The sequence below is a fragment of the Ogataea parapolymorpha genome, chromosome VII, assembly GCF_000187245.1.
Source record: "Ogataea parapolymorpha DL-1 chromosome VII, whole genome shotgun sequence".
In the NCBI taxonomy this organism is placed as follows: Eukaryota; Fungi; Ascomycota; class Pichiomycetes; order Pichiales; family Pichiaceae; genus Ogataea; species Ogataea parapolymorpha.
Window position 1 is genome coordinate 1484064 of NC_027860.1, and position 12814 is coordinate 1496877.

General features: G+C 44.8%; 9 protein-coding genes across 9 annotated transcripts; 4 read left to right on the plus strand and 5 right to left on the minus strand.

The window, feature by feature from the left end:
• Positions 1–130: 130 nt before the first annotated feature.
• HPODL_03228 (uncharacterized protein) lies at positions 131–1522 on the minus strand (the record flags this gene model as incomplete). The annotated part of the gene is made up of 1 exon (XM_014077568.1): positions 131–1522. One exon carries the CDS (start codon positions 1520–1522, stop codon positions 131–133), a length of 1392 nt encoding a protein of 463 aa, XP_013933043.1.
• A 173-nt stretch (positions 1523–1695) lies between these two features.
• On the minus strand, positions 1696–3204 carry HPODL_03229 (Sorting nexin-41; the record flags this gene model as incomplete). The annotated part of the gene is made up of 1 exon (XM_014077569.1): positions 1696–3204. One exon carries the CDS (start codon positions 3202–3204, stop codon positions 1696–1698), a length of 1509 nt encoding a protein of 502 aa, XP_013933044.1.
• Positions 3205–3294: 90 nt separating this feature from the next.
• On the plus strand, positions 3295–4110 carry HPODL_03230 (uncharacterized protein; the record flags this gene model as incomplete). Its single annotated transcript, XM_014077570.1, has 1 exon — positions 3295–4110. One exon carries the CDS (start codon positions 3295–3297, stop codon positions 4108–4110), a length of 816 nt encoding a protein of 271 aa, XP_013933045.1.
• A 21-nt stretch (positions 4111–4131) lies between these two features.
• On the minus strand, positions 4132–4899 carry HPODL_03231 (uncharacterized protein; the record flags this gene model as incomplete). Its single annotated transcript, XM_014077571.1, has 1 exon — positions 4132–4899. One exon carries the CDS (start codon positions 4897–4899, stop codon positions 4132–4134), a length of 768 nt encoding a protein of 255 aa, XP_013933046.1.
• A 64-nt stretch (positions 4900–4963) lies between these two features.
• On the plus strand, positions 4964–6466 carry HPODL_05375 (Conserved hypothetical membrane protein; the record flags this gene model as incomplete). The annotated part of the gene is made up of 1 exon (XM_014077572.1): positions 4964–6466. The coding sequence occupies one exon, from the start codon at positions 4964–4966 to the stop codon at positions 6464–6466; it is 1503 nt and encodes a 500-aa protein (XP_013933047.1).
• A 323-nt stretch (positions 6467–6789) lies between these two features.
• Positions 6790–9141, plus strand: HPODL_03232 (uncharacterized protein; the record flags this gene model as incomplete). The annotated part of the gene is made up of 1 exon (XM_014077573.1): positions 6790–9141. One exon carries the CDS (start codon positions 6790–6792, stop codon positions 9139–9141), a length of 2352 nt encoding a protein of 783 aa, XP_013933048.1.
• A 6-nt stretch (positions 9142–9147) lies between these two features.
• On the minus strand, positions 9148–10950 carry HPODL_03233 (putative transcription factor SEF1; the record flags this gene model as incomplete). Its single annotated transcript, XM_014077574.1, has 1 exon — positions 9148–10950. One exon carries the CDS (start codon positions 10948–10950, stop codon positions 9148–9150), a length of 1803 nt encoding a protein of 600 aa, XP_013933049.1.
• A 562-nt stretch (positions 10951–11512) lies between these two features.
• Positions 11513–12037, plus strand: HPODL_03234 (uncharacterized protein; the record flags this gene model as incomplete). The annotated part of the gene is made up of 1 exon (XM_014077575.1): positions 11513–12037. The coding sequence occupies one exon, from the start codon at positions 11513–11515 to the stop codon at positions 12035–12037; it is 525 nt and encodes a 174-aa protein (XP_013933050.1).
• Positions 12038–12053: 16 nt separating this feature from the next.
• On the minus strand, positions 12054–12695 carry HPODL_03235 (Endoplasmic reticulum vesicle protein 25; the record flags this gene model as incomplete). The annotated part of the gene is made up of 1 exon (XM_014077576.1): positions 12054–12695. The coding sequence occupies one exon, from the start codon at positions 12693–12695 to the stop codon at positions 12054–12056; it is 642 nt and encodes a 213-aa protein (XP_013933051.1).
• Between the last annotated feature and the right edge of the window lie 119 nt (positions 12696–12814).

Here is a 12814-nt window from a genome sequence, read left to right on the forward strand (position 1 = left end):
TTTAGCTACTTCGGTGCTACAGCCCTTTTATTAATTGTCATTCGAAAGTCCAGCAACCTATACATAGTACAATTAACCAAAACCATAACCGGGACCATCCCAAACTCTCCGGAGCCGTAATGGACTCAAACTAAAACCAGGGTATTTCAAAACTATTGTACCATTGTAAAAATTTATCGTGTAATATCGCGTTTAATTCTCTGACTCCATGAGCTGACAGCCTGAACTGCGTGTGTAAGTGTGTGCCCAAATTGTTTAAATGGAAGCGGGATTCTCTGTATAGGCTGCAAGCGAAGGAGACCCATTTCCTGCGAATCAGAGGCAATCGCTGGCGAATATATTTGAGCGCACGAGTAGAATTCTTCAAGGACCTCTGTCCAATTGCAAATAGTTTCTGTTCAGCAAAAGTTTTGGTTTCCAATAGCCAAGAGAGATCTTTTGGTATATCTAAGTACCGTTGAGGCAGCTTCGAGGAAACATCTTTCACTTTAATCAAGAATTTCTCTAAAAGTTCATCGCCGCGCTGAATCACATGCTTCCCGTCTTTTGCGAGAGCCAAAACCGTGTCGCCTGTCCAAAGCCGTGCCTGCAAAAGGAGATTGTCCGCAAATTCGAGCCCTTCCCTAATGCTGGAACCCCATTTCTTAGCCAATCGATGTGATACTAAATTTGTTCCCGCAACCTTCTCGATGGAAAGCTGTTTAGCACGATCTAATATCTTCAGGCTTGTAGATAAGTTCTCCTTCATAGCGCTCCCGAACCTGCGAGACCACTCTAGTCCCTTGTCGCCCAATTCACGTCTTTGTTCCTTAATCCATAGAAGTCCGCTATAAGCATCGGACAGTGCGCCTTCGCCAAACAACTCCCTTCCAAATTTGAGACGGTTGTCAAAAGTTATCAAGTCCTGGTCTTGAAACGAGCAGCGAGTCTCATACGGTTTGCGTTCTTCGAAATACTGCTTTAAGCACCCCATTTTGGTATCTAGACCCTTCACTAGACAATCCTGAAGTGTCATCCTCATGTTCTCAGACACAGCAGAGCAATCTATGTCCTTGGTTCTGAATACCGTTCCTCCAACCAACATGGTCAGAGCAAGTCCTAGTGCGGCAATACAATGCCACGATTTCAGTTTATCCCGCTTCGAAGCATTAACATGGTCGACAAATGTAGTGAGGGACTCATCAGTTGTGCCTTGGTCTTCAACTACTTCTTCTGGCCCCTTCTCTAGCTCAATTCGAGGAACAGAGAAGTGAGATCCGCTAAGTTCGTTTTTGAGCGTGGACACCGAAGCTCGAACCTCCTTGTTCTGTTCTTCCCGCCCTCCATCATCACTGGATACAACATCATCATAAGCGACTGATTGCGAGTCGCTTCCGGTCACAATGGACCAAGAATCATCAGAGGAAAGTTCCTGGGGGGTTAAGATGTCTGAAACGTTATTGGTGCTGCCATTGTTGTGCGGCGTGTCGCTCTCTGGTGTAGCTAGACCTGAGGAAGAGCTTGATGCTTCCTTCGTGGCCATCTTGTATCTTACTATCAAATCGGGCTGCGCTTAATATTTGAACGCTCGTGCTTTGTGTTTTAATTGGATGGCAAAAGCGGCAGGAAGAGGAAAAGATAAGGAATTTCTTGTTAAATCCGTGGCGTATGTGGCAGTGCACTAAAAATAAATACGTTTAATATTTTTTGACATAATCACCTATTATAGCAGCTTTCCCAAGCTTCCAGATTAATCTGAATATACTCGCCCAAGTGTTTGTTGTATTCAACTACCAGCTGTGCTAAGCTGGATTTAAACCATTCGTGGAACTTCACTAGCTGGTCCCATATTTCATCATTAATTTTTCCTAGTTCTTCTTCGAGAATCTCTTGTTGTCTTTCAAGTTGATAAATCTTAAGTCGTAAATCGTAAATACGGTTCTTGCGCGTTTGGTCTGGATTGGGGTCCGTGTATTTCAGGATGACATTGTTGATCTTCTTGATGCCAGGTATTTTCCCGTAGAATGGTTTTTTGGCGTTCACATAAAGAGCAGATTGAAGCTCTGCATCCGTGAGCGGCGCTTCTGCACTGGAGTTACCGGATTGCTCTGAACCAGTTGCCCGCGACGCAAGAGCATCAATTCTGGATATCTCCTCTTCCTGTTTCTGATGTTCTTTGTACTTGGCGCGCGAGTCCTGCAACGACTTCTCCACCATTTTGAGTTGCACAGCCTTGTTTCTGTTGTACTGGATGATTTTTTTAGCGATCTTGGTGAAGTTCTTGAGTTCAATGAGCTTGTCCAAAAGTCCCAGATTCGTGGCTTCAGAAAGTTGGTTGGCGTAGATTAGGGTTCTGTCAAACACTCTACCAACGTTTTCAATGGAGTTTGAGTCTTGAATCAGTGACAATGCTTTGAAGGATGATCCGAGCTCCGTTAGATCGGGAGACATCTCAGTAAAGTGCTTCACTAACCTTTTGTTGGTACGCGAAATGTTATCAAGCACTGTCTCATACTTGGAAAACTTATTTTCAAACTTGACAAAGTTTTCAAACTGCTCTTCGCCAGCAAGCTCTGGGAACGAGCCATAATTTGAGGCAGATGGTACTGGAAGGGTGAGGTATATTTGATTATCGAGGTTTGAGAGGGCATCAAAAGGCGCCAGCTTGTAGATTGATGTCTTGTAGAGTATTTGATTTTCTTTTAATGCAAGAAAGTCACTAAAGTTGGTTTCTGGATCAAGAAAACTCAAGAAGTAACGACATTTCTTGACCTGGTCAATCGCCAAGCATCGGTTCAAAAACACGCTGAGCATCCGTTTTCGGTACTCAACTAGGTTCAATGGGTTATTGTTGCTTGCTGAAGATCCATTCGCGGTTGGAAAATGTGACTCGAGTGACTTAGCAGTAGTGGACGTCAAGTTTGATGCTAACGTTTGTTTTTCGGGTATCGGAGGGATTAACAACGTGGGGAAGGTCTTAATCAGACACGTACGAAGCATCTCAAACTCACTATATCGTCTTTTGACCAATAAATGCCCGACTTTTATCGTATACACGATATAACTCTGCAGATGATTATGCGTCTCGTTCGATTTAGAAGCTTCTGTAATGTGCAATTCGAGGCTGGTGTCGGATTCAAATATTTCGGTCACCCTCGAGGGGACCAGGAAGTCCTTTCTGGTAATAATTGAGGTGGTCGAGTCCACTACTTTCGAATTGTCCATGCTGTAAGAAGTTTAAATGAAGAAGCCCTATAATTTATTTTGCCATGTATCGAGTCCAAGATTACTTAAGCAGTCAACGAATATATTGTGATGAGACAAGTCTCGGTTCCTCTCTCTTCTATAGGGAGGATTGCCAAATACCACCTTTATGGGTGCCTTGCGTTTGTGTTAATACTTGGAGAATCGAATGTGGTAGCTAAGATCGCCATGGCTGCGTATGTCGGCGTTTACACTATGGTTCTGTTTTGTTATGGACCAATTGTTTATGTCAAATCTTTCCAGTCTGTGCCAGAAACGCGGGGAGGATTGATCAAGACAGGACTCAATCTGCTACCTTTACTAGTGGAAAAGGCATCACGAGTTCTGATAAGTTGCTTTCAGCTGATATTCCGATTGCTCCATCTATCGTCTGGCACGAGCACGGTCAACGAGCTGTTGGTTGCCTATGCCATTGTGAGCATCCGGAAAATGATTGCTTTGGTTTGTTGGGCATATATAACACAGCAGGATGACAACAGCGTTCACATGAAGGCATTTTTGGTGTTCTGTCTGATGAATATCACGCAGAACAGATTTATACTGAAAAACGACATGGCCAAAGGAGAGCGGGTGGATTGGAAAGAGGGCCTAATAAGTTTTGTGAGCAGACCAACGAGAAACAGCAAACGTGAGGCGGAGAAGTTACATTTTCGCAGAAACACGTTGTTTGCTGCTAACGCGCTTTTCTCTGTTTCTCTATTCGTCTCCATGTTCAAATACTACTCGCAGTTTCAGGACAATTACTATAAAGTGATGAGCGTCCTTATCAGATTAATTCTGCTAGTGGACGTGGAGTTTTTGCGCACTATGTGCGACGAATTTGTCGGGCTCGACGTCGTTATGGGTGGTGAGAAGAGTAACGTTTAGTATAGGAAATAGCATGATATATTAACGTCTATGTATTTTAGCGCGACCTAAAGGATCAAACTGCAGGACGATACCATCCAAGAACTTGATCTTGACAGTGGGCCCGTGATTGCGGATCATGCGGCGTTTCCGGTGTGCTCGAATTTGTTCCAGATCACCATCTGGCTCGTCCCAACGGTCTTTATCCAGCGTTGATTTGATCTCTCCCTCGAGCTGCTTCACGCGCTCATAGTTTAGAACGAAATGTATCAACTCTTTCACGGTCAACATGAACTTAATGTCCAATTCCATTGGGTCGTTGACATTATTAATCTTCGTGGTCTCAAGCAAAAACCGCAGTCTATCGTCTTTTTGCTCTGCCTTAGACCCTCCAAGCTTGCCGAGCAGCTCCATACAGTTTTGATACTCGCGCAAAAGCTTGTTCCTGTCGTCACGGGCAAACCGTTTTTCCTCTTTCTCGCCCCTCTTATGGAAAGCCTCGAATAGCTTCGAGTCCAGCGGATCCTTGTTGCGATTTACCTGTTTGGTAGGTGGCAATGAATATTGACGCCGGTCTGTCTTCGTTCGTAGGTCCACCAGGTTTAGGGGATACCTCTCAACGGCGTCTTTGAAATCGTCTAGCTCGGGGTTATGCCGAAGCCGTGCACCGGCCGGCACTTTTGAAACAACGTTCATAGTAAGCTGCTCAGGCACGCCTGTGGCAAGGTAACTGTCGAAGTTGTACAAATCGGCACTCTCGTGCTTGTCTTCGCCTCCGCGCAGAGACCGTCGGTTAGTCTCATCGCCCATACAATTACGTAACCGAGGATGCCATTTTTAAAAAACATTTCAGCTGTGATAAAAAGTGCCCGTCATGTCGAAATTCCGGGGAGTCACCTCCATCGGTATTGGAAACGCGTATCAGGGGGCTCGAACGAGCATAGACCTACGTCCGAAGCCCACGAAGTCAGCCAATGGCGCGCGATTGCGCTCCAGACAGTTTATCGCGTTCCTGCTTCTCTGGCTCTTTGTCGTGCACTATTTTGAGAGATGGCAAGTGAGCAGCATGATCAAGTCTTGCCGCTGGAAGAACTGGGAAAAATGGCCTTCAGGTGCCGATCCACATCACCTGGTTGTTGTCGGAGACCCTCAATTGGTGGATAATTTCTCATACCCTACAAGAAACAGGTTATTGTTATATTTAACGCAGCGGCTTAGCGACAACTACTTACATCGAAACCACAGGCTTTACCACCAGATCCTCAGTCCAGACACCACACTCTTTGTTGGGGACCTCTTTGATGGCGGTCGTGAGTGGGCTAACCCAGTTTGGTACGGAGAATACTCTCGCTTCCATAAAGTTTTTGATCCTGTTGAATCAACAAGAACATTGGCTCAAATTCCAGGAAACCACGATATCGGTTTTGGAAATGGAGTCAACATTGCCGTACTCAACCGGTTCAGAACATTTTTCGGCAACCCTAACGACTACCTGATTTTGGGAAATCATAGTCTCGTCCTTTTGGATACTATTTCTTTATCCTCAACAGAGCATCCGGAGGTGAATAAAGACCCCACAGGATTTCTGGCGGCCCTGAGCCAAGACAATCACCATGCAAAACAGTATCCTCGAGTTCTTGTCAGCCATGTGCCGCTTTACAGGTTTACAGAATCTCAAACGTGCGGTCCATTGCGCGAGTCGAAGAAACGGTTTCCAGTGATGCGTGGGAAGCAGTACCAGACAGTAATTGAGTATGAGCTAAGTCAGCGCATTTTGAACTCCATCAAACCAAAACTCATTCTTTCTGGAGATGATCACGATTACTGCCACGTTCGTCATCCATTGGCAAACACAGGAGCAGTTCGCTCGGTGGCCGGCGAGGCATTCACAGACGAGATCACCGTCAAGTCATCTGCCATGACTGGAGGAATAAAGAGACCTGCCATCCAACTGCTTTCGCTGTATAACCCGCTAGACGGCGTTGCTGATCCTGACTTTGTTCTCGAGGAAACAGGATCCTTGGTGGTGACTCACGATACGTTGCGATCGAGGCTATGCTATCTTCCAGACCCTTATCAGGGCCTTCGATGGTACGGATTTGTGATTCTACTAATGACCGCTTCGTTTGTGATGGTCTATATGTACCCGGACACTACGACAAAACTGAATAGCCGCCTTAGAGATCGTTTAGGAGTTATCAAGCCGCTCTACGAGGACGACTTAATGAAGAGACAGTCATTGAAAATGTCTTTGATGGACTTTCTGCTGGATTGGAACGTCCCCGAAAGACGCAGCTGGAGGCTGTGCGTGCTGCACGTAACGCTTAGTGTCGCCATTTACGTATGTATCTTAGACAGGTACCATAGTTCTATATAGCATAATCGACGCGACGATAATTGGGATCAAAATAAATTGAATTTATTTGTGCCCCTATGAATGCGGTCGACATGCCAGGCTGGCCTAGCCCGCCGACGAAGGTGATACCCGCCAATATTGTTCACACAATTGCAGTGAATATTAGCAACTTTCGGGACTTGCTAAACTTTAGCTTAGTTAATAAGTCCTGTTACAATGAGATTATAAATGACAGTAAGTTGTGGATAGGGTATCTGAAAACCATACACTGCTGGAAAAGGCCGGCCAGTCAGGGAAGCGCAAATGGGAAAACGAAAACTCGAAGGGCCTTTGGAGATACTTCCATGCTCATTGACGAGGAATTGACACCTATAAATTGTGTATCAAAAAGCGTCTCAGATCCAAATCTAGCCCGCTTGGAGTTCATCAAAATCTACGAGATCATGGCGCCCATATCTAACGATTTACTAGTGAAGAACTACTCCAATTTTCAGTCGCTTGCGGTGTTCAAAGAATTCAATGACCCATTTGACCAATCCATGCTCTTTGCTGGTTTGGGCAAATTCATACAAATATACAGGCATGAGGACAGATATAGGAATATGGTCATCAGACTCAATACGATTTTGGACCTGTTTGTTACATCAGTGATTCGAGAAATTGAGATACGGTTGAAACAAGAAGACTTCAAGGAGGCACGCAAATTGATCAGTGCACTTGACAATTTAAATCTGGATATTGGCGACATCGAGGTGGACAGCTTGGAAGCTCTACTGGAGTTTTTTCTTGACAGGTATGTCAATTCATACTCATTTTTGTCATCCAAAGACACGGTGGATCGTGTTCTCAAGAGGGCCACATACAAGGCCCGTGGGGTCGTGAAAGGACATTACCTGGATTTTGTAGAAGTCGACAACATCTTTAATCAAGTTGCAAGCTTACTGAACAGTCAATTGAATGAAATTGATCGAATATTTGATACCAATGCCGATGAAGTACCCATCGTGTTGAAGCTGATGGAGACGTTTCTTGGAAACTACTTTATTGGAGGACTGGTTGAAAAACTGATTAATCGGGCAAAGCATATTGATGGTCTTGATGAGCCAGTAGATTTGGAGCCAGAGCCAGAAGACGAAAAAATCGACCCACCTCATGTCAACATCATGAACGAGAACTCGCTCTACTTCCAGTGCGTTCCTTTTTTGCATCATAAGCTCCTGACAACCTTTGAAAACTTGAACTATCCGCAAAGCTCAATGGACTCAACGGACGAGGCCACAAAGATGGATTATTATCCGGTGATCATTGGATTTATCAACTTCTACTATGAACCCCATTTGGTGGAGTTTTCCGATCAGCTACCAAAACAATGCCACCAATCTCTCGTACACCTAATAGACACCTGGGAGCTTAACAAAGTTGAAAATGAGAAAATGCTGGAACAAGAAATACTCAAATTTGTGGATGATTCCTCAGAAGCACAAACAAACCACACATTCGACATTTTCAGCAGTTTCACTAATATATTCAGACTCAAAGGAGCTAAGAAAACAGAGAAAGAGGAGATTGAGAATGAGACGAAACTGACAAAGTTTGCAGCTAAGCTACAAATTTTGACCACCAATGTTCAAAACATTAAATCGCTGGTTAGCATGGACTTGACGGTTCTAATTCTACAGCATGTCAAAAACAGCTACGACCTATTACTTGGACTGACAAAAAACTCGGCCACTTCTGAAATAAAAGCCAGTATTTACAAAGTGTGTCAGGACATATTCATAGACATGCTTTCAACGTTGATTGACCGCCATATAAAAAGCGGATTCCAAGAGGCACTGACTCGATTAAAAGAGTATAACCCAGCAGAGTTGGAGGTTAATGTAGACTACAAAGTGGAGCCGCTAACAAACTTCATTGAACTTGTTAATGTTGGAGACCTAATTTTACAAATGATCAACATTTTCTATAACGAAGAGCTAGTGAAGAATGAGATTGTGAAAACAAAACCGCAGAAAAGCAGAGATTTTTTGTCTTCCAATCAGTGCGAAAAAACGATATCCAAGCTCGAAATGATGCTTGACACATACGTCGCTGATGGACTGGATATCAGCATTGGCGTCATCATGAATGAGGTTAATTTGTGCATTCTTAGGTCCCAGGTGAATGAGGGAACTTACAATTTGGTGAACATGGAGCAAATGGGGATCAAAAATGGGCAGCCAAGTGTTTACGTCAAACAAACTGTTACCATACTGGAATCACACTTTAAAATGTTATCGGAATCTATTGATAAATCCATATTGGACATATTTAAAGAGGAGATTGGCGAGAGGTTTATTGCGACGTTCATAAAGCTTCTGACCAAGAAACTGAACATTTCAACCATAGGTGCGATCCAGTTCATCACCGATATCAACTATCTGTACGACTTCTTCGTGAAGTACAAAATTAAGCAAACGGTGCAGTACCTGGTGGCTTTCAAAGAAATCAGCCAGCTGTTTTTGATTGAATGCGATGATAAAAAGAAATGCAAGGATCTTGGTAAGCTAGTGATAGACCTTGGACGAGACAACGGTATCTTTAGTCCGGAAGAGGTATATTCCTTTGTGAGTCGCCGCAGTGATTGGGTCAGCATCAAACGATCGGTGGACAAAATCATGTATGGTTTTGGGCCCGACGATTGCACAATTGTATAAATAGTGTTAAAGCATCTCATTAAGAGTATCTGTTTCATCTTCCAGTCTCAAAAACACGTCGACAACGTCGAAAGGCTTTGGTTTCTCTGGGTTGCTCAAATCCAAGTTCTTGAGCTGCTGGAACAAGCGGTATTCAGCGTCCATCACGTAGGGATCCTCAGTATCTGGGTTCTGTTCGTCATTCAGCGTTGGGTAAAGGCCTTGCAAAAGCTTGGTTGCAAACGAGTATGTTTGGTAATACAGAGACCCGTGAGAAACGGTTGTGGTTTGGTAATGGACGATCGACATTATCAGCTCTGAGGAGTTTTCAAGCTCCCGCGTTGACGAGAGCTTTTTAAACATTTTCACAAACATCTCCAAAGCGGCTTGTTCCTCTTTAGTGCAAGAGCTATAAGGCGTTGTGCTGAGGCGAAGAGTCAAGAGTGTAGCAAAATCCAAAGCGATCTTAATAAATATTGGGGACTGTTCGACATCCACCCCCACCAGTTGGTCCACCAGTTCGCGACAACGGGATATCAGGGCAGAGTATTGGATAGCTTTGTCTGCCAGTTCTTTTGCAGGCTCTAGAAGAGTTAGAGTTAGATGAATCACAGACAATAAAGAGCGAAGGGACTGATATTCTGGCGATGCTATTGAGCTCAACTGGTGCTTCCAGGAAGACAGGGAGCTTTGGATCAGATTGTCCTTTGCTGCGTTTTCCTTGTCAATGTCGAAAACAAGACTGTTCAGCATCTTTGAGAAATAGAGCGTGATGTTCACCAGCTCTCCAGTATACGAGCTCTGATTTTTCTTAAGCTCCAACAGCCTGTCTGACGAGGTCGACCATTGTTTCCCCAGTCTGAAGCTATGTAGAGTTCCAAGCACAAAAATCAAACACCAGATATTCTGCGAGTGAGTGGAGGATAATTTCGAGTGCGGGGAATAATCTTTGTTGAGCTCGTGCTGGACAGCAATCTCTCTCGCACGCTGGAGAAGAGAGTAGATGTCGAAATTGTGTTTCTGAGGAAAAGATGCCAACAGTACAATAGCCTGAATGGAATAAATATCGGTGGAGCCCTGCAACTGCTGTTTCAAATAGCCAACAATGTCTGCATCTTTGGACACAAGATAGGCGACTGTCCAAAAGAGAAGTGGCGACTGATGGTGCAGCTGAGTTGGCGAGGATATGTGGTGCATGATAGGCACTTTTGCCAGGTAGCATGTGTTGAACATGCTGAACCAGGACTGGATAGTGGCGGCAGGATAGTCCTTGCTACCAAGACTAAAGCAAGGGGACTCATCGAAAGAGTATTCGTCATCCGAAGGGACCGGCGAACATGAGTCGATGGAAAGCGACTTACAGCTCTCGTCGCAAGAAGGAGTATGCGAAGACATGGGAGAGGGGTAAGCAGAGATAGACTCTAGATTGAAAAGCCCGTCTACCTTGATTCCTCTTTCCTGGCAAATGTTTTGAAGTAAACGATCCTGCAACATCAACATGTCCACCAGGGCCTTCATGTCCTCAATGCTATCTGCGATGTTCTTGATGATTGTGGAGCGCTGGACATGGACGACAGTTTCAATGTGGCAATCGTGGCCCCGCCGGGAGCAGGCAGAGCACGGGTTTGGGCGCGTTTCGCTGAGATTGCATTTGATTTTGTGTTTGCGACACCTTGCACAAGACTTCAGGAAGCGGAGCTTGGGCTGGCCTTTTGTAGCACCCTGAGGGTTGTTGAACACCGTCGTGGGCTTGGGAGCGGCCCGCTGCTGGCGCTTTTTCATGGTGTTGGGCAAAAGCGTCACCAATTTCCGTTTGCAAGGTTCAGACATTGGTGTCGAAAAAGTGCAAGGAGATTGCTTTTAACTACAACAAGGTCCACATGCAAGGTATGCAGATAATCCGGGGAAAATTAGGTGCCGGGGTGTCATCTCCGAGCCCGGTTGGGGGTGGCAAGGAGGAGTCCGGGAAAAATGGGGTGAGCTCCACAAGGCAGCCAGGGTGTGTTGTTGCATATCTCAGTGCAACCTAGGCATTTGAGCCGGGAAGTACAAGTCATTTGAGGTGAAAGACGGCGCTCTCTGAAAGCTTATTATGCCTCTGGAAAAAGAATTCAACATCTCTAGCCAATGCCGTGGTCGGTTTTACAAATCTTTTCATGTTGATGCGCGTGTAATGCATTCTTATTGTTAAGCGTATTGTATAGTGTGTCGGAATCCGAGAATCCGGATTCTACTCACTCCGAGGCATTTATACATCTTAGCACCCTGGGGTGCATAACCAGACCTGATGGCTGTACGTAACAGCTGGCATTGGTTAATTGTTAATTCCTCATTGGCTAATTCCAGCAACTTTACATAATTCATTTTACAAAATTTTCTCGCGTACCTTATTATGGCGACCGCATTTCATGGCATGTTTACCGGAGGCCGCTACACGGTCCCACAGAAAATGGAGGACTTTTTGCTCGATGCTTTCACGAAGTATTGCGAAGACAATAGCACAGAGGACCTCTTGATTAAAGATGTGAAGCCGTTTTTTAAGCAATACTTACGCATCTCCGACAAACTCCTCCATTTCCTGCAACCGCATGATTTTATTCTCAAAGGTACCACTGAGGTTGTGGATTTTGAACGTTATCTGTATCAAGGCGGATTATTTTTGATTTTGAATCAAAATTTAGATTTGATCCAGGACAATTGGAAACTCGTGTTGAACAGTCTTGGACGCAAACCCAGTTACAAAGAGCGCTTAACCTTTCCAGATGTGCAAAAGCTGGCCGCATCGTTAAACCAAGACACGCCCCAAAGTACAGTGGCAGACATGCTTACTCTACAAGGAGACAAACAGTACATCAATTTCTTTGATTTCGCATTGATACTAGGACGCGTGGGGGAGCTAAATATGAAATGGGATTGAACTGATATCACAATGCTTACAAAATATGCTTGGATCTGAAGTAATTTCTCAGGTAGTGCACTTGCCACAAGCCGACTCCTATCAACACAAAAATGATCAGAACACTGAAGTTTCTCACACGTCTGTTGGTACTCTCGTTGGTGTCTCTCAATCTCTCCTCTCTTCTCACTAAGTATTGCAACTCCTCGCTGATTTCGTCGACCATCTCCTCTATCTTGCGGAACTGAACCTCTGCCGGCTTCAGCTTCTCGACTGCCTGGATAGCATTCCAATCTCTGGCAGCAGCACCCGCCTCAACCTCGAGCTCGATCTCACGCGACAATTGACCCTCCTTTTGTCTGTTTTGCAAGTGGTTTTCGAAACAGATGTCGAACGACGACGATGATTGCGACGTGAACGCTGCGCGGAAATTACCAGCCACATCTCTCTTCTTACGGTACTCGTTACCCTCGGAATCAACAATACGCAGCGTCAAAACTTGGCCGTCGCCCACATATCCATCAGTGTTAATGTTGACCACAACAAGTTGTCCATCGGAAACGAATTCACGCACACATTTTGGAGGCGGATTGTGTAGAGTAGCCGGAATCTCAAGCTTCAAAGAGGAAGCAAGACCGGCAAACAGTATAATAAATTTCACGATTTCGATCACCTTCATACGTCAAGTCAAACACAGATCCAATAAATAAACACCGCGTCCAGTTTTTTTTCCAGCTGTCGTGAACTTTTTCATGCTGCCATTATTATATACGGGTCAAAAACGCTCTATTTTACATA